The following is a 19,766-nucleotide window of genomic DNA, read 5'->3' as shown; positions in this document are numbered from 1 at the left end:
TCCATCTAGGTCAGCCAGCATAGGGCTCACTGCAGTTCTGGGAATTTCAGATAAAGGTGTGGAAATCCGATCTAAATTCAGCGCTTTATATTTTGAGAGTAAAAATGAAGGCTTCAACTAACCTCTTTTAACTGTACATTACTTATTGTTTGAGCTATGAAATGGTGATCTAAATGTTACATCATTTGTCATTAATCAAATAAACACGTAAATAAGTATTTTAGCTCCGAATTAAACATTCAGAGCTGTAATACCGACGACATGCATATAAAAGAAAAAATTCATACATTCACGTTTGGACGAGATATACTCACACGATTTTTTAAAAATGTGCTTTTCTTTAAAAAATAAAAATAAATAATAAAACAACAGGTAGCACATGTCAATATCTAAATGAGGAAGATGGAAGTACTTACATTTGAGTTGTTTATTCGGCTTCATCGGAGCATCTTCACGTACACAAGAAGGTCAGAAGTGGAATAAATGCAATGCTAAACAGGTGTGGGCTATTTAGGCACCATCCAATCACCTTGCTCATCTATTGCTGAGCAGAGTAGCCACCCAACTGCACAAGTTATTTAAAGTCAAATACAAAACTTTATTAAACTACATCCAAACAAACAAACAAGGCTGAAGTCGTCAGTAAGTCCATCTGGTATCAGAAGGTCATCTCCTCTAACTATTTTACTGCAAACCTCTAAAGTCCATAAAACCTGAACTTACATTACTTTGTTTTGGGCTCCGATATTTGTCGTTTCAAAGGTCGTTCAGTTTGTCCTACAAACCACAAGGACATGCCAACAAATAGATCACAAAATCAAAGAATATGGCAGTGTTACTTTATCATTTTTTTTATACATAAAAGGCTATATACACAGGTTATATTTGGTAAATAAAACAAAGAGGACCTGAAGTTTTTTGCTTTAACATTCAATAAATGGGAGGCAGCATCTCTTCGGATTGTGGCTTTCTGGGTAGAGTTTGAGGAATCACCTTTCAAACCACGATGGTTTCCGTAAAGTGAATTATGTATTAAGAGTCTCAAAAACAGATCTACTAAAAAAGTTATCTTTACATATTCAGGACCATCACTTGAAGCGTGCAGTTAAATTTGCTCCATAAACACACACAAGAAAATTAAAAAAAATTTTTGAAACAAGCTCATTGAGGTTTGATGCAAATCAGCTGAATCCAACACCTTTTTAGCATTTGTGACTTTAATACTTATTGCACGTCTGTCCTTGTACATGTGAAACACCGATGAGGGCTTTGTGCCAAAACACGCAGGCCCATTTTTTATTGTGATGTGAGCCGGACAGAAAGCCGATATCCTTATTGGGAAACTGAGATGTGCTTTAATAAGGTTGGAGTTTGGCCATGATTACCTCTTTTTCCGATTCAAGCACTCACCTTAAAATCAGCCATCAGGTATCAGACAGTTTAAATTATCTTTAAAAAAAAAAAGGTGCCATTATCAATGTCGCGTTCTTGGAAAGATATTGTTAGGGTATTACAAAAGAATCACATTGTAGAGACCATCAGAGCAAGTGTCAGAGTTCATCTTTCCTTTTATTAAATACAACATATTTGTGACATGAAGGAGATTTACAACATGGATATCGTTCACTTGGCTCCTTCGTCAAGCTTCACTTCTGCAGGGAGAGAAAAAAAAAACAACGCATTACCAACAGTTTTTGGTGTTTAAATTGACTGATTTTTCACATGATGTTGCTGTACAACACAGTACAAGACTGGAGACTGAATAGAAAAGCCACAGATATATAAAGAAACTTGCATCATCAAAAACACTGAAGCCAACAGACTTCAAACACAAGTCATCATCCTTTCTAAGTGTCACCATCTTTCCTATTCATAGACTCAGACAAAGACACAAATGACAGTACATCTCTTCAGTAGCAAAGGAAGAAATATTCATGAGGAGCCTCTGTTCAACTTTAACAAAGCAAGAGCAGCTACGTCATAACAAGCATGTCAAGTGGGTGCTACAGCACTGCAGCTAATCAGAAAAAGAAATCCAGGCTGTCTATGACTTTGACCTGAACAAAGAAATCACAGTTTGGTTTAGTTTTCCCTTTAAGAGCTCCTCTGTCTAAGATTAAACCGAAGTAACAGAAGATTTGTGCTCTGTACAAAAACATTTACCTATGAACACATTACTTATCTAAATATTAAGTCATTCCTTATCTATTGTTTCCCCAACATTAATCACATATAAAGGTTCATTTTTGACATCCTTTTAGACCGATTTAAAAATTCGAAACTGGGAAGGTGAGGACAGAAAAAAAAAAAAAACCCACTGACCTGTGAATTTGAAGTCAGGAAACTTAATGAGGTCTCCTCCACCGTATAGCCTCTGCAGTTTGGTTACTTCTTCAGCCACGTTCTTCTGGTAGTCGGGACCGGCATCCACAATGCCACCAGAAGCCCTGGGAGAGCCAAGGCATCAAATAACGATCAAATTCATGAGCACAACAGCGAAGGGTGGGCGGGAAGCAGCAAATGAAGAGGCGTTAGTAAAGGGGGTTGAAATGAAATTAAATGAAATTGCATGCCAAGGGACAAGAATTTTTTTCGTCCTTTTTTGAGGAAAGTTGAAGTTAACAGGGTTCATACACATTTTGACCAAAAGATTTCCATGACTTTTCCAAGACTTTAAACAAAATTTCCATGACCAAACATTTGGTGAAAACTCGGTGTATACATCAAAAAGTGATCAAATGTTGTATTAAAACTAACAATGAGAATTCCAAAGCATACAGTATTATCTCAAATGACACAAATGAATGAGAGACAATAGTTTTATTAAAAGAATAAACATTTATAGATTCAAGTTCAGAAGCAGGTGCGTGTTACGATTGCGCCCCCTGCCCCCATCCCTCAAGTGGATCTGTCCATACTGCCATTACAGGATCTCCGCGGATCCTTAAAAAGTATTAAAAAGTCTTAAATAAAAAATACGTTTTTTAAGGTCTTAAAATGTCCTAAATTTCGCCGATTTTCGAAGAGTGGCATTAAATTTCATCTGGGCGGAATGAAAGAATGATATGTCTGGAGAGAGCTTTTGTGTGTGCGCCAGTACTTCCGGTGAAAACTTCCGGTGATTTGACAGCTAGGGCGTCAGGTTATGGCCAGTGGCCGTAAACAAAGGTTATAGCCGAGAAGAAAGATGATAATATAACGTAGCTAAAAAGACTAGCTTTCTTCAGTAGCCCAATGCTTACCGATTTAGCAAGCCTAGCAGCCTCGTTGCTAATGCTAGCCGCCGTAACGTTACCAACCATACCCGACGTCAAGGAGTTGGCTGAGCAGGTTATGGAAGGGCTGGCAGAGTTAACTTCATAATGGGTGAGTGCAGGTTTCATTCACTTGTTTTCATTCTTTCACAGGATTGATTCACTTCATTGGTTTATCCGATTGCTGGCCGTCTATGGTTGCTATGGCCAACGAACTTTTCAGTAGTATTCAGCGTATGCCTGCTTATAATTTGCGAGTATTTCTTTTTAAAGCATATACATTATTTCAAACTCAGCATAAATGAACGACCTGAAAATATGAATGTTACAAATTTCCATGACTTTTCCAAAACTTTTGCGATTTTATTTTTTTCAAGCACTTTTTCAGGCCTGGAAATGACCATTTTAAAATTCCATGACTTTTCCAGGTTTTTCATGACCGTACGAACCCTGAGTTAATGTTTCACCGCGACTGAACTTTGACTTTTTCCAACTTGCACTCTGATCAGCCAAATCTAAACATTGTGTCCGGACAAAATGACAGGATCTGCATGTGTCAACTAACTTGCTCTTGCTGTTGTAGTCGCGGATCTTATCCAGGAACAGCTTCTGGATGGGGTCGAGCTCCTTGGCCTTGTTGAAAACGACGGCGGACATGCCGATGTTCCTGCGCAGGGTGAGGCTCACGGCGGAGCGCAGCAGAGAGGACAGCTGGAATAACCGATGAAGCGACATCTGAAGGAGCAAAAACGTTTAATGTTAAAAACTGCATCAACAGAATGTGCCCGTACATTTCCCGTTTTCAGCCGAATTAAGCCCAATCACTTCAAGCAATGTCCAATAGGTAAAAGGTGCTGGTCAAAAGCACCAAATGACAAAATGAACAGAACAAAACAATTTTTAAAAAGAAATCACAAATAATTCACAGATCATCTAAATACTATTTATTTAAAATATTTCTACGGTCATCTAAAATGCTAAGACTATGACAGCCCCTTATATTAATATGGTATATCCTGTATTAGTTCAAATTGATTTACCAGAACTGCACCCAACTGTGAAGCAATTGAACAGTATTAATAACACAACATCCTACTTTATCTCACGAGACAAATGGCATAACGTTTAACCTGAACACATCTGCCTGACAGCTGAACTGAATTATCAGAGCACAATCACACATTTGCAACTTTTTTTTTTTTTTTTTTAACCTCTTGCAAAGTTGACCTTAGAGAATAAGTCGTTCTTACAGATGACATGTTGCATTTTAACAATGAGTTGCAGTGCTTTTTAGATCAAGTGTAATAAAAATGGAGGTTTAAATTCAACTTTAAACATCTTCAAATGGTAAAATTAAGTTTACGTGTAAATTCAGCAGTAGCTGCGATTCAACAGCACATTTAATCAGCAATCATTTTTCCTTTTATTTCACATCTTTGTTTTGATCTAAGGGACTTTTTGTTTAACTTGTATGTCAGAAGCTCTTTATAAATAAAGTTTAGTTAAATATGGCGGACAATAATACAGACTTAAGATGTAATGGGCCTTCGTACACTTGTTCGCTACAATAAAAAAAAATGAGGAGGGGCTGGAAATGATATTCTCAAACGATAAACAAGTGAATGTTTTTATTAAATTAAACCTGAAGTGTTGAATGACCTAATTAATATGTATCTCTCAAGGACGAGCCACTGTCCAGCTAAAGCGTTAGCAACAACTAGCTGCAGCCTAAGGCAACGCTAACTAATCTCTGACTTTTATTATCTACGTTAACAGTCTTTAAAAGACTCTTAGATTGCATTACCAATCTCCCAAATGGTGTGATGTTGCCTCTATTCAGGGGTACAATACACGAGCTCACGTTAAATGTTTGTTTTACTTACTGAGCAAACACCTGCTAATGCTATCATGCTAACCTAGCTTTAGCTAACGCCGCACTCTTCAAACCTATTCAGTTATAATTTGTTGCTCAGCGGCGTGACAAAAAAAAAAATCTCTGTACTGGCTAGAGACATGAACTCGTGAAGGCATTATTCAATGTACATAAACATAGAAAAAAATATAAGGTTAATATGCTTTACCGCATTTCTTTAGTAAAGTCGAACTCACCTTGGGTTTGACTCAGAGCACAGAATCCAAATGTGGAGGACCGCGGTGCATTGTGGGAGTGTCGTGCAGATAAGGAAGCATTACCGAAGCGGTTGTTTTTTTGGCCAGTATTATTTGTACATTTTTGGCTTGTAAAAAAAAGTAAATAGAAATAGAGTGTCATTATTTCAAATGATGTAGAGGAGAAATTTATGGAATCACTTCATAATTTACATTTCTAAAACAAATACGTGCACAAGTCAAGTCACGAGTTTGGGGAGCGCTTGCAGAGCTGAGCTGTTACATTATGTCTATGGTTACACCTGGGTGATTAACAGGAAACGTGACATGTCGGTGCGATGAAATGATGAAAACTCGCATTCAACTCTGGTGTGGCCAAAGATCTTGGATGATCCCAGTCAGCTTCATCTGAAATTTGGAGCAGCAAAATATGATATTGACAAAAAAGGACCACCCCTCCGCAAAAAAAAGTAATTACAATAAATGCACAGGTGGACATGGAAATTATGGTGGTTTGGTGATGCTGAGGTCATTTTTCAGTATGATAATGCATTGTCACAGAGCATTTCAAACGTATTTTCAGGAAATACATCAGTTCAATTACATGACCATTAAATTTATGATGGTCCATGATTAAGCTTCATACTGCAAAGCTAGTCTGTCTATCGTTGGAAGTCGATTAATAAAAAATAATGGTTGTCATTAGTGAAGTCCTCAAAGAATGCAAGCGGTCAAGGTTGCAACGAGTGATTTTAATTGATTTTTTTTTTTGGTTTATGATTTCATCATTTTTTATAAAGAAGATAAACACTCACTCCAAGTGTAGTGATCGCATAATGTTCTCACCAGTGAACATTTTTATCTGTACCACAATGAACTCATGTGTACATGATCGAGCAACACCCCGTCAGCTCCAGTCTGCTGTTTTGTGTGAGACGCTCACCTGATACAAAGACAGAATAAAAGGCCCCTTCAGGGTACATATATGTTAAAGTAGCCATTCACTTCGATTTGATTCACAATCTTACAAAGAATAAAAAGATAAAACAAATCAAACAAAAGACCAGAAAGACAAAGCTTTTGTATGTACATTCAAAACTTTATTATGGAATACAGTGTAGAAAGCGTTTCCCAGTCAATGCAAATGACCTGCACAATATTACACAGTGGAAAACAAAATCAATATTTAACTCACAGAAAGAAAAAAAAAAAAAAAAAAGAAAGAAAATCCTGCTTCCTCTTCTACTCTACTGCCCTCTGTTGGGCTTCTAATGAGCACCCCCTGAAAACCACAAACTCACCCCATTGCAGCCCCCTCATGCACATTTCACTCATTATGTCCTCACAGATTTAATCACCATTAAATGTATTAACGTTGCTGCAGGTGTAATCGGATTTCTTTCAGTGTAGTCTGGATATATTGAAAACCTTTAATATGACCCGACTGTATGAGGATGAACGGGTTATTCCTGCCAACAATGCTGCCATTTTGAATTTACTTATTTGATTTCTGCTTCAACAACCTCACCCACCCCTCTAACGTGCTGTCAGCTCTTCATGGTATGCGCCTATATATCTATATGTCGACCTGTGCGCTCTGCCTCTGAGGAGACAAGAGTGTGCTGATGGCAGAGAGGTGAGCAGCATGCCTAAAGGAAAATGAAGGCGAAGGAAGGCAGGGAGGCGCAAGAGGAAAGTGAAAATCCATTATATATAGCCTGGCTGGCTGGCTATCCATCCGGAACTGCAAGTCATTTCCTCTCTACCTCGCACTCCTTCCCCCTGCTCCTCCTCCTCCTCCCCCTGCTCCTCCTCCTTCTCTTCCTGCTCCACCTGTTCAGTCCACAGAAAGCAAAAAGGGGTACAAAACCAAAAAGTCGACGCCGGCTTACGACTGGACGAAACACCAGATTGAAAAAGATGACGTGTACGCGCAGAATTAATCCTAACTTGCTCCTCATACCAGGTTCTTCGTATTTCTCTGAACTTCCACCCTCACAACATGCCCCCCCCCCCCCAAACACAGTAACATCAACCGAGGAAGTGAAAATTAATAGGTGGGATTTCTGAACGCCTCTACACATAAGGAATTTAAACACAATATATCTAATTCAATGAGAATGTACAAAGATGAAGCCTACCCCCCTCCCTCCTGCTGCAGCTTCAGGAAAGTGGCAGGATTTAAGAAAAAGGAAAAAAAAAAAAAAAGATAAAAACAGAAACGAGGAACACACTTAAATTCAAAAATCACAGATCTCTTTTAAATGTGTATCTTTACAAGATGTCAAAGCAGAGCCCGTTCATCTAGATTTATATATATTTTTTCATCATTGTTTGAAGTCACGTGATCACGAGAAGATACTAAATGTACAATCTTGCTAGAATGACAATCTATATGTGAGAAAGGATCTCGAGAGAGAGAGAGAGAGAGAAGAGAGAGAAGAGCAGCGTTAAGATCTCTGGGTTTATTTTTTTCTGTTTTTCCAAATCCTGTTGTCATTGTTGTCATGCACTACATAAGAACAGCTAAGACTTCAGCATTACTTCAGTAACATTACACGTAATTTAAAAAAAGGACTTTACATTGGTTGACTTTTCTTTTCTTTTTTTTTTCTTCTGAATTTTTCACTCTTTTTTGAAAAACAAAACTGGAAACGATAAGAGAAAAACTCTAAAATAAAAACAGCTCGTTCAGAATACATGATTACCACCGTTGTCATCAACGTGTTCATTATCGTCAGCATCTTCTGATATCCTTAAGAGCCTCGTGTGACGTAACACAGCCCAGCTGTTGTAAGAATGCGCAAAGAAAAGAAGATGGAGGGAGGGATGGGGGGAGGGGAGGGAGCTCACTTAAAGTCCAGTGTAGACTGTAGAGTGCAGTCGTGGTGCAGGAGATGGGGAAAGACTGGGCCTTATTTATAATAAATCACGTTGCTCGACTTATTCTTCATTGTTCCATCATTACAAAGAATAACATGATTATGCAGACGTGCTGAAGCATGATTTGAGATGACCGACTCTGCAAGCAACCAATTTTTTGTAAATGAGGCCCAGATCAGCATGTGCTTACAACCCAACTGATCAGCGGTCAGCTTTGCTCACAAAACTCCACACCTACAACTATCCCAAGCCAAAAAGAAAAAGAACTAAACTTTTACACTGGCCCTGAATCAGTGTGGAGAGAATGCGCTTTCCCCCTGGAGAATGGGTTTGTTTGGATGCCCTGGGCGGGGCCTTTTTTTCCGTACGTCAGCAGGCCCAGACGGAGCAACTTCTAAAAACTCCTTTCTTTCATTAAAAGGCGTCTTGCTCCAATAAAGTGAACAAACATGGTGCAAACAAGCTCGGCCGCAGTGTCCGCCCAGGCAAAAATGAAAGAAACCCCGACTACAGTCGCTCTGTATGCTCGTAACTGACTGCCTCAGTCACTTATAATCTAAGCCACACCGCCTTTTTGGAGACATGGATCTGCTTTGGGCAGGATGGGGGGGAAGGGGAGGTGTGTAATGTGAGGGAGGAGATGAAAGTGTGTGTATGAGTGCGTGTACATGTGACATTCTTCTCAATTCTGCATCTGCTCAAAGAACTTGTAGGTTGGGTTCTCATAACCGTTCTGCTGCATCTTGGACAGGTGGCGCTCCTCAGGGGTGACGGCAGCATCCACCTGGAGGGGAGCCAGAAAGATTGAGGGGCGGACTCACACACATGCACAGATACACTCGCACAGTGGCTTTGCAAACATGAAACACCATCCGACATTTTAGACCTTTGAAAGTTGCTGCATGGTGATTTTTAAGAGAAGCTGAACACAAATAAATAACCCTGCGGACTGCCGTATATTTATAAATCAAACAGCTAATGAAAGTTCTGAATTGATAAATGCATATAATTAGAAAAAGGAAAGCAGGAAATTAGCTCTTAGAAGCAAATTAATCCAATTACATTTAGTGAGCAGATACAATTAAGCACTTTTGGCCGAATTAACAATCACAGCTCTACATTTTCAATGATTTGTCTGGTTGGCAACTTATACTGTGACACATAACTACACACACACACATGTGCACCTACAAATAAACACCCTGTTCAGACGTTTCTCACCTCGATGACTCCGTGGTGGATGGAGGTGTACTGCTTCTTCCTCAGCATCACAAGGGTAATGACGATCACCGTCGCTATGACGACGCCTCCGACCATCAGGCCGATGATGGCGCCCTTGTTTGAGCCAACATCCTCTGCGAAGAAGACCTGTGGGAGTTGAGGGACAGATGGTGGTCAGGTGATACGTCCCTCCCAAATAGCAAGCACCACAAACACGTGATTCATACCCCGGTTATCCTCCAGCGCCATTAAAAAGGAGCTAAATCCACCACAGACTGTTGAAACGATGAGCCCATTTAGTTCCGTTTCTTTCCAAATCGTTTCTGCCGTGCATGCTGTTACGGATTCAAATTTAGCTTTAAAATAAAACGACTGCTGTGAAGCTGGAGAACAAAGACCCGACAATTGAGAACACATGGACATGACTGAGGAAATAATTTCCTTTTCCTGTGGCTGTCAGATGATTTACAAAAAGCTGAGCACAACATAAAGAAGCAGTGATGCAGAACGACTCCGCTCTCACACAGCACGACATGATGTGGGAAAAAAAAGAAATAACAAAAGGCTTCTGCTTTTGTCTCAGATTATGCTGCTCTGTGGAACTACTTTGTTGCAAACCTTAACAATACAAGGAAGTAAAGAGAGAAAAATGGCCCCTGACATCTCAACTACGCTCACATCAACCTAAAGAAAAGAACAGAAACCTTGTCAAGTCTTTACGCCAATAAACAGCTGATGATAGTAGTGCAGGCTTAACTTCAGTGTGTTGAACCCACTTCCAAATAATGCTGCAGAATGCAGATTGGGGTTTCAGTTAGTGCTGGGCGGTATACCGGTTCACACCGAATACCGGTTTATAATTTCACTATGATATGAATTTTTAATATACCGCCATACCGGTGTATTTGATTACACAACGGGGGGGAACGCTGCGTCACGCAACATTGTTTGAGACGGGACTCTTTTCAGTGTTGTGCTTCTAAACACGCATGTTTACTGTCTATTTTTAACTCTATTTAAAAAATACTCGTATTCGTTAAGCTGCATTTCATTTCCCTGCTCTCCCTCCGTCTCTGTCAGTCATGCGTCTCTCTCTCACATAGCCTACACACACTCACACACAGCCCCTCCCCTCCGTGCACACCGCGTGTGTCTCCATCAGCGAGATCATGCCTGGAAGCTTGCTAGCTTCAGCGTCGCGTTAGATTAGCTCAACCGAAAGAAGACGGCTGGCGAAATTCACAAAAAGTTGGTATCACGTGCAACTTTATAAAAATCACACATTAAAAAGTCCTATAAAAATATTTTATATTTTTAATACAATGTTGTGCCAGCCTGAACCGGAGGTATCAGTCGGAAACAGAGCTGAACAGTCCAACCAGTGTAATTAGCTATGTTATTCATTTGTTTACAATGAAGATGTGAATATTAATACAATAAAGTTCTGTGTGACCAATTATTAACAAAGGAATTATTTTAAAGGATTTTTATTTTAATTTTTAATTCTTTAGAAAATGCTGTGAACACCTAAATATGCATGAAAAAAAAATACCGTGATATACCGTGAAACCGTGATACCATGAAAAAATACCGTGATATGTATTTTTGGTCATACCGCCCAGCACTAGTTACAGTGAAGTTAAGGAGTCAAGTTAAGGAGGCAGCCTGACACACTGACTGCTCACTGAATGCAAGAAATGTGATGCGTAATAAAATGCAGGGATTAAGGGATTAAAGCTTTTAGGTGAGAGGAATAAGGTACACGGATTTAAACAGAGGCTGGATTGAGGTTTTTGTGCTGGTATTACAATGCTGCAGGAGATTAATGATGAGGCGCGGGCTGAGGCCTCGGCAAACATTAATATAATGTTTGGTATCTGTGGTTAAGCAGAAAAACACAAACACGCACACAGCACAAAACTTAATTCTGATCAGAGGGCAGCGGATTTTAGAGAAGAGCAAGTGTGACGCATGAATTACTGCGGTTGTCTCTATGGGCACCTGTCTCCATGGTGACAACCTTGGGAGTTTATCGGGAGGACAAAGTGGAGACATGGATGTGTGTGCGCTCTTATGGGGAAGAGGGGGCAGAGTGCAGGCCTGCATGTGCGAGTAAAATGCATCTTTATGCGTTTTCTTATTAAGCTGCCTGCATATTTACTCAGATAAATAGATGTCCAATGAGTCTGCGTATCCGCAGTGCTTCAGAGTAAGCTTCCTTGTCTCTGTGTGTGTGTGTGTGTGTGTTTACCAGTTTCTGGTGGTGAACTTCAAATTCAGTACTCTGTCTGTCCTCCTTCTCCATGCGCAGCTCAGGAATGGATTCCATCTTCGTTCCACTCACTGGCAAAGGGGGGGGGGCGGGAGTGCAATCTATTATCGACTGTGACACAAAGCCACTTTCTCTTTCTGACAACACTCGCTGAAATGGAACTCACTGACACACACAGAGAGCCACGTCGGACTGTGAAATGTTGACTGCACCAGCAGTATGAATTCAATGTAGCACATACATAGTGTTACGCAGCATATGCTGTACATGTACACCCCCTAGCTGCATCTTAAATCTCTTAACAGCTACACCTGCGCCTTAATGGAGGTCAAGTGCTCACTGGCTGTGAGCAAATAATGGCTCAACGGCACAAAGGTGGTGTAAAAATACTTCTAACGACTACTTCAAATATGTTTTGCTAGGCTGGAAGCTGCTTTAATAAAGTGGTCATTAATAAAAGCCTGATGTAAATGCAAGATGATCTGAAGTAGTGTATTTATATCCATACATTATGTAGATATGACTCACAGGTTCAGGGCAGTAAATATGCAGCACTTGTAACTCAAAAGCCCTCCATGAAGGGCACTATGTTCTAACTGATCAAATGCTTTACACAAATGTCCTAAATTGCATGATTATGAGTAATTAATCAAACTATATTCCTAATTATAAAATAAATTCATAGACAATTCATCTATTTTGACAAACTGACAAACTATTTAACCTCTAAAGCACCATTTACTAGTTACTATGGTCCATTAGGACCAGAATGAGCAACCATTTTTAATCTACTATTCAATCAGCCGATTTTAACCAGTGCCTCTTAAGTAGTTACTATGTTGCTACGACAGGGCCTCTAAAACTAACACAAGATGGTGACTTAATACATGAAGAACCATATTCACATACACAACACTGACGAGGCGCTTGTAAGAAACTCAACACTTTTAGAGTTAGGAGACAACTGCGACAAACGTTAACCCAGAAACATGTGGGATTGTTAAAGCTCGTGTTTGAGCACTAACCTGGCCTTGTAGGAATGCCTCTGTCAAGACCTGGGCGAGAATCCACGGGCTCAACTAGAGAAAAGGAAGACAGTTCACTTTTCAGCAAAGCAGCAAAGCCAAACGAAGGTTGCACACTGCCATGTTGCCTTTTTTTGGTGTAATTCTGATTGTAGCTGCTGCTCTTTGACTATTTTGAGCTTCAGTTAGTACCCTGGTTCTCAGTGTTGGGCTGGTTGAAGCTCTCAGGGTGGATGAAGCCGGCTCCCCCGAGGCTCATCGTGTCCTCCTCCGGTAACAGGCCGGTCTGGCCATCTCCCAGCTCCTGGTCGGGCATCAGGGCGTCGTTTCCGTAGCTCACCCTCACGTCTGTCTGCAGGTTGGCCAGCTGTTGGGCCATCTCCGCCTGCTCCCTCTGCAGGAGCTCTGGAAAGAGTGAGAGATGTCAGAGAGGAGGAGACAGGAATGAGACGGCAGAGGAACCGTGAAAAGAGCAGCGTTTCTACAATGAACTTTTATCCAATCATAGTCATTTTACCAGAAAGAATGGTTAACTAACCCATTCTGAACACGCCGACATAAATGTTTCTATATCAGAAGACAAGAACTGCCTCCAAAAAAAGCTTTTAAAAAAAAAATAAAAATAAAAAATAGATTCTAAACAAGGACTGAATAGTGCTTTTTCTTTTGTGTGTGTGTTTATGTGCTTTGCTGGGCAGCACAGACTGTGACGGTCCCTGAGACAGAAACACAGATGGCTGCATGACGCACACAACACCGATAAACCCAAAAACCCTCAGAAACCTTGCAAATACAAAAGGCGAGAGGGTGGGGAGGAAGAGAAGGGGATTTATCTTCCCGCAAACAGTTTTATTCGACTGTGAACTAAAGAATTAGGCCAAAAGGCTCCAGTGTCCTTATCAGAAAAAAAAAAAAAAAAAGAGCTTTTTCTGAGGACTGGAATTTAGAGAATTCAATCTCTCCGTTGCATGTAACACAATCAGGGCAGTGAGTTTTTCGCAGTTATCCCACACGTGGGTGAGCAGCTACGGTAAGCATGAGACATTTAATATTCCCGGTTCTATTGTTCTAGTTTTAATAAAAAAAATAGAAATTTCCATGTTGAACTGACAAACTCACCAACTTGGTCCTGGATGTCATCAGCCACACCGGGCACTTTGTAGAGGAGTCCCAGAGACTGGTTCATGCGCTCCTCGATAACACGCAGGTGGGTCAGCACCTGCAGCACAAAAATCTGCATTAGCTCGTTTGTCTTCAGAAAAAAATATTCATTCCCAGTGTAGCAATTTAAAGGAAAAACAGCTACATTCTGCTGCAGAGTTTTACAGCACAAACGCTGCCTTCGGTGAATGGAGATAAAGGGAGCAGGGAGCTAGCCTGATGCTACCTGAGGTCTAATCTGGGCTGCCTTCTTGGGATCCACCATGCGGACGTGCTCAAAGTGTTTGAGGGTGTGCTGCCTGTCCTTCTGCTCAGCACGCACATACTTCTTTAACAGGGTGAAGACATGACGGGGCTGTAAAAGACGGGGAGTGAACAAGACAGTGAGACAGAGTATATGGATCAAAGATTTCATTTTTGTACATGAAACCAAACAGAAGCTGTAAACTGTTGATCTAAAAGCCAAATCATGAAATTATTTGTATGAAGGGATGCGTTTGTTCACATTAACAGGACTGACAAAACAGAATGCATGCATGGGAGTTATTCACGCAGGAAATCTTGATCGAGGAATACTCTGAACAACAACAAGAGGGGACTATCCAGCAGTCACGTCCGCTCGGGTATGAAATCTTCAAATGGACTGTTGATTCCACAGGAAGTGACTTTAATGACGGTCAGTCCTGTGAGCATCAGCGACAGAGCGCTGCTGAACTCACCCTCGGTGGGTCCTGCTGCAGCGCAGTGAGGTAGCTCTCCAAAGCCAGGCGGCGGCGGTCATTGAGCAGAGCCTCCACACGGGCCATGTGAGTCTCCACCAGCTGCTGACGTTCGCTGGCTGCTTCCTGCTCCAGCGCCTCCACCTTCTCCTGGAAACGCTACATGCATTCAATTACAATTTTTCAGGCCGTGTAAAAGAGAAATGTAACAACACAAGGTCTGGTGGCATTGTAGTGAATATTTCCTACTTGAATGACAGCCTTCTTGTCGGCGCGTGGCAGATTCTTGGCTTCCCTCTCGGCCTCTTCCCACTCCCTCATCACCTGAGAACAAGCACGGGAAGGAAAACATTCAGAAGAACAAGCGTCTACTTTATGTTTTCATCCTGCTCCTAAACAAGGCTGATTTGAGGGAGACATTTTATCCCTTTTCACAGCTGTCTCCATTTTATATATCTTAAAAATCTGAGTGACAGAGTGTTAATAAGGGGGAGCTTCTGCTGGTAAAATCCTAAGGTTTACACGCTTGGCCAGGGTGACGTACTGCAACAACAGCATCGGCTCCTCCTGTTCCTTTTGATTAGTTACATCCTTTCCAGAAGGATGATTGCACATCCTTCCCCTATTTGACCCTCTCTGACTAACCGGTTGGATTCTTAATTTCCACTTTCCCAAAGCAATGCACCGACACCACCTTTAAGGGAGAAGTCAGCCATGTGAAGTCAGATGATGCTGCGCCTGCAGCGACTCAATCACAACAAACAGATCTAACCAGAGTGGTACACAAACTATAAAAAAATTAATTCTCTGTGTTCTACATGGTGCTCCTGTCTGGGCCTTTGACAAAAAAAAAAGAAAAAAGAATGAAGCAGACCATCTGGATCTCCGTCTGAGTGAGACGGTTGATTAAAAAATACAATTAAAGTTGGAATGCCTCAGTCGATTCACCCGGGAGGGATTAACAAACGCACCAATTCCATTTCCTCGCCACACCTCTTGTCCCTCCATTTTCTCAGAGCATCTCTGTCCTCTCAATGCTAGTCAAAACGTCCCCTCACTAAGATGTATGTAGTGATTGCAGATCCAGCTGTTTCATATATAACAGGAAAAACACTCGTTTCCGGTTTTCCCCCCTTTTCCAACTCCCTCTCCATCGGTACCTGGGACATTCTCTCACGGTGCTTGGCCTCCAGACTCTCCTTGGCTTTCTGGAAGTGGGCGTGCTCGTTGTCGTCAGCAGGCGTCTCCAGATAATGGTCCACTGCGTCGGGGGAGCTGGGCGTAGCTGTGGGGACTGCATCGAAACGTAAACAGAAAGGGGAACACAGAGGAGGCGGGGAGGTGAGAAGACTCTTACTTGATTCGGCACACTGTTATTTGGTAGATCTGGAACTGGCTGTTACGTCAGCACATTCAAGCACAAAAGTCCATATCTGGTTACTGAGGTTAGTGCCAGTTGAAAAGACAAAGGAAACAGGATAGTAGACGTAGCTGAAAGACAGAACCCTCCAACAGCAAACCCGTGAATGCCTCAGATGACCCACAGCACCCACATCTCTCATTTATAGAACTTCAGCAAGAGCATGATGGAGCTTTCCTGCCAAACTATCGACACTGGACTTTATCCTGTGGGCTCAGACACACAAACGCACCAGCAAGAAATAAATTGGATCTAATCAGCGGAAAGTTGATTATCTTTCAAAAATGTGCTGTCAACTGCAGCCGGCCAGTGAATCGCTGCACAATTGCAGCCGTGAAGGTCACACATCAAGTGAGATTGGTTACGTCTGATGAGCACATGACAGCACAAGACAAAAAAAACCAACAATTGAGAGATGTGATTCACTCTGATCTGAGCAGAACGCTTTGTTAGCTGCCGTTCTGTAGAGCAAAATAACACAAGTTAAATTTTGGGTAATTTGGATGAACAGACTTCTTTTTTTTTTAAATTAAATCTGGACCGATAAGGATTCATAGAACAAATGAGCAGTTTCCACTTCTATCAACAAAATAATCAGAGGAATATTTTGAGTATTTTGTGGATTCAGCGATGTGCTTTGTGCAATCACTTTCTAACTGCAGACTGAACTACTACGTGTTTATACAACAAGGGAAAGTAAATGGAGCTATTTTGGGATTTTTCTTTTTTTTTTTTGAAGGCGAAATAGCTCCTGTTTTTCACCGACATATGGAATTAATTACCATTCAAGTGCTTTCCTGAGAGCAAGCTTTTATAATAAGCAAAGCCTTCCATCCAATGGACAAATACTGAATCAACAAAACATTAGACCAAACCAACAGAAAATAAAGACAGATGTGGTATTTACGAGGATTATTGCTGTAATTATTATGCTTTTCATATCAAAAAGAACTCAAAACAAAATGTCAGCTGCAATGAGAGTGCTGACTGACCATGAGTGCAAGTACTTTCTCACCTCTAATACGCTCAACAGAGCAGAAATCCTTCACCGGAACACACATGCACACAGACTCGCTCCTAAAAGGCACGTACACACACAAAGTGTGGATAAAATAAGATTAAACTATAGGGATATGGAGAAAATACAAGTCCATTTTGCTACAGGGCAATCTGTGCACACATTCACACACTCACAAATCGAGCAAGGTCACTGAAGCTTACATGCTGAAGCACTGAAATCAGCATCACCGGCAAACACTTACAGCACCTCTTGCTCTCGGTCTATAACAGATAACCAACTTCATTGCTTGTGGACACAAACACACACTGGGGAATGAGGAAACCTGCTGCGGAAAATAACACAGCAATTCAGGACTGAGTTGAAATTCAATCAGTTCGCTTCGTGACTGGATGATCACGTCCAAAAAAAAAAGGTTCCCATTATTAAGAACCTCCGCTGGTTCAACAGATTAACAAGGCAGAAAAATCTTTAAGCAGTCATCCTCATTTCCAGCGACACCACTGATAATCAGTCATCACATGGTGATCTGACAGGCAGGTATGCTCTGAGAGCGTGTAATGTTGTTTTGATTAGTTTTTTCCTTAACGCAGCCTACAAAAAATGTTTCATATTGCAGCTGAGCAATTTGACATCCGATTTAAGTGGATGGAATTAATCAACTTGATGATGAGGCTGGAATAATACGAGCAACACGTCCGAGATATAAGGGAAAATGTGCAGCGAACAGTGGATTATTGCAGAAGTCATTTCTGACTGGGTGATTTCACAGCTCATACACATGCTAAACTAATATACATAAGATGATGGCCCTGAAATAGCTGTAATCATAGGAATTATAGTGCTTATCCTACATGCTCTGTTGGGCAGTGACAGCAGCTACACTAATGTAAAGAATGTCATTTGGCCTCTGAGGCGGTCCGTAAAAAAAAAAAAAAAAAAAAAAAAGTGTTTTTCTATCCAGGCAGTTATCAGAGCATTTACCTTCAGCCACTCTGTTTCAGCACGGAGTTTAAAAAGAAGAGAAAATTCTTTCAATCCGGTATGCAGTCTTATAAGATCCGTGCAGTAAAACCGATTTCTTCTCTTAGCACTGGTGTTTGAACAAAGGCACCGCTACAACACCTGCCACACATTAACAGCTTTCAAAACCACTTGCAGTGTGGTTCAAAGGTAAATGTGCTGGAAAATGAAAATGTACACCGTTGGCGTGATACTCTGGCAGGATTCGACCAACTAACTGACTTGGATGTGAAAACAAAGGAAATAGAAAAAGTGTACAGGCAGTTAGATTGAAGGTACGGAAAGATTTAAATCAACAAATATTTATCCGTGGTTGTCACACAGAAAGACTGCGAGGAGTTAGTGTGTTAGCCAGGTATAGAGCTGACAGGTAGAGAACAACGAGAGGAGAAACACACCAGGCAGTAAACCCAACGACCAGCCAGCGGACAGACAGCGAGTAGTAGTGAAAGTTAGAAACAGCCAAACCAGTGAGCTGCTGGTTGAGGTTGGCAGCTGTCGGCAGGACTTACTGACGCTGCTGCAGACAGACAGGCAATAGTCCTCTGACTCAAAGTTATTCCTGTTGCCTCCGCAGCCGCCGTAGATAAATTGAACGCAGCGGCCCTCCTGACGGTCAAAGTACCAGCGGGGCAGCATGGCCCGGCATGGACCAGTCTCTGCGTTGGCCCAGCACACATCTTGGAAGACACATACACACACGCACACACACTTGTCATCATTCACAAAGTAGTACGAAGGCCCCAAATTCTCTTCAGCTCATCACGCACCATGGAAACAGGTCATCTTTAAATCAAGATCCCAGGAGTTTTTAAATTAAAAAATGCCATTTAAATTCAAGGACATGATGTTACATGAGATAAAAAAAATATATATATAAAAAAGTCAAGTTTAAGCATTAATAATCCTGCTTGGAATCGAATTTAAGACTAATTTACCACCAAAATGAAAAAACGGCGCTGGAACAACTAATTCAGGTTCTAATGGAACGTGGCTAATGAAAGCTGTGAAATGACAAATGAGCACAATAAGAAAAATGACAGCAGGAAATTACTGTGAAGAACACGAGGTTTGACTGCGTTTGGCAAAGCATACAAACCGGGGGGCGGTGCGGCGGTGGGAAACATGTTCTTAGTCACGCACGAGAAAGATCGCGCCACGTTAATCTAAACACCAATGATTGATGGCAGTATTTAGGATGTTCGATTCGGAGGATACCCTGATAATCAAAACAAAAATCCAGATGACAAGATGATAAAAAACACCCTCACCCCTGACAACTTCTTCCACAGACTCAGTGGTGGTGGTAGTGGTTGTCGTCATGGCAACATTGGTGGTGGGCTCATCCGCATCATCGTTGTCATCGAGAGTGTCAATGATGTCGTCATCTCCATCGTCCTCGTCCTCATCCTCCTCCTCCTCGTCCTCTTCCTCCACCAACTCTTCATCCTCCTCCCCGTCTCCGTCTTGGTCGTTGTCCAGCACGTCCTCTTCCTCCTCTTCTTCCTCCTCATCTTCCTCGGGCACCTCCTCATCCTCGTCCTCCTCTACCACAGATGGTTTGGTTTCCTCTTGCTGCTCTGCTGGCTCTGGCTCGCGCACCATACTGGGAGAAAGCAAAAAGGGAGCAACGGGAGGAGGGAAGAGAACGGTGAATGATG

At 41.5% G+C, this 19,766-nt stretch overlaps 2 protein-coding genes across 4 annotated transcripts in view; both read right to left on the bottom strand.

Annotated features, from left to right (window-relative positions):
- Positions 1-1,550: 1,550 nt before the first annotated feature.
- On the bottom strand, positions 1,551-5,423 carry atp5pf (ATP synthase peripheral stalk subunit F6). The gene is made up of 4 exons (XM_075477914.1): positions 5,364-5,423; positions 3,820-3,989; positions 2,323-2,447; positions 1,551-1,652 (listed from the first exon to the last, which is right to left on the bottom strand). The coding sequence occupies exons 2-4, from the start codon at positions 3,987-3,989 to the stop codon at positions 1,624-1,626; spliced, it is 324 nt and encodes a 107-aa protein (XP_075334029.1). The 5' UTR covers positions 5,364-5,423; the 3' UTR covers positions 1,551-1,623.
- A 1,018-nt stretch (positions 5,424-6,441) lies between these two features.
- The window catches only part of appa (amyloid beta (A4) precursor protein a), a 29,266-nt gene continuing 15,941 nt past the window's right edge, over positions 6,442-19,766 (bottom strand). The window contains exons 6-17 of one of the 3 annotated variants that reach the window (XM_075477910.1): positions 19,377-19,711; positions 18,618-18,785; positions 15,805-15,938; positions 14,894-14,968; positions 14,645-14,794; positions 14,152-14,280; positions 13,884-13,983; positions 12,957-13,169; positions 12,765-12,818; positions 11,719-11,810; positions 9,468-9,614; positions 6,442-9,030 (exon numbers count right to left, since the gene is read on the bottom strand). In XM_075477910.1, coding sequence (XP_075334025.1) covers positions 8,929-9,030; positions 9,468-9,614; positions 11,719-11,810; positions 12,765-12,818; positions 12,957-13,169; positions 13,884-13,983; positions 14,152-14,280; positions 14,645-14,794; positions 14,894-14,968; positions 15,805-15,938; positions 18,618-18,785; positions 19,377-19,711 — 1,699 coding nt within the window. In that variant the 3' untranslated portion in view covers positions 6,442-8,928. Of the gene's footprint in view, positions 9,031-9,467; positions 9,615-11,718; positions 11,811-12,764; positions 12,819-12,956; positions 13,170-13,883; positions 13,984-14,151; positions 14,281-14,644; positions 14,804-14,893; positions 14,969-15,804; positions 15,939-18,617; positions 18,786-19,376; positions 19,712-19,766 lie in introns of all 3 variants that reach the window. The other 2 variants (XM_075477909.1, XM_075477911.1) reach the window with 2 other exon arrangements.

This window comes from Odontesthes bonariensis, chromosome 11, assembly GCF_027942865.1.
Source record: "Odontesthes bonariensis isolate fOdoBon6 chromosome 11, fOdoBon6.hap1, whole genome shotgun sequence".
NCBI classification, from domain to species: domain Eukaryota; kingdom Metazoa; phylum Chordata; class Actinopteri; order Atheriniformes; family Atherinopsidae; genus Odontesthes; species Odontesthes bonariensis.
This window is presented reverse-complemented; position numbering and strand designations above follow the sequence as displayed.

Bases quoted from the DNA above. Each gene is read 5' to 3' on its own strand.
- atp5pf (XM_075477914.1), bottom strand. From the start codon at position 3,989: ATGTCGCTTCATCGGTTATTCCAGCTGTCCTCTCTGCTGCGCTCCGCC. The intron at 2,448-3,819 runs GTTAGTTGACAC...TGGCTCTCCCAG, and splicing joins GACTACAACAGCAAGAGCAA to GGCTTCTGGTGGCATTGTGG. The intron at 1,653-2,322 runs GTCAGTGGGTTT...CTCTCCCTGCAG, and splicing joins TCCTGACTTCAAATTCACAG to AAGTGAAGCTTGACGAAGGA.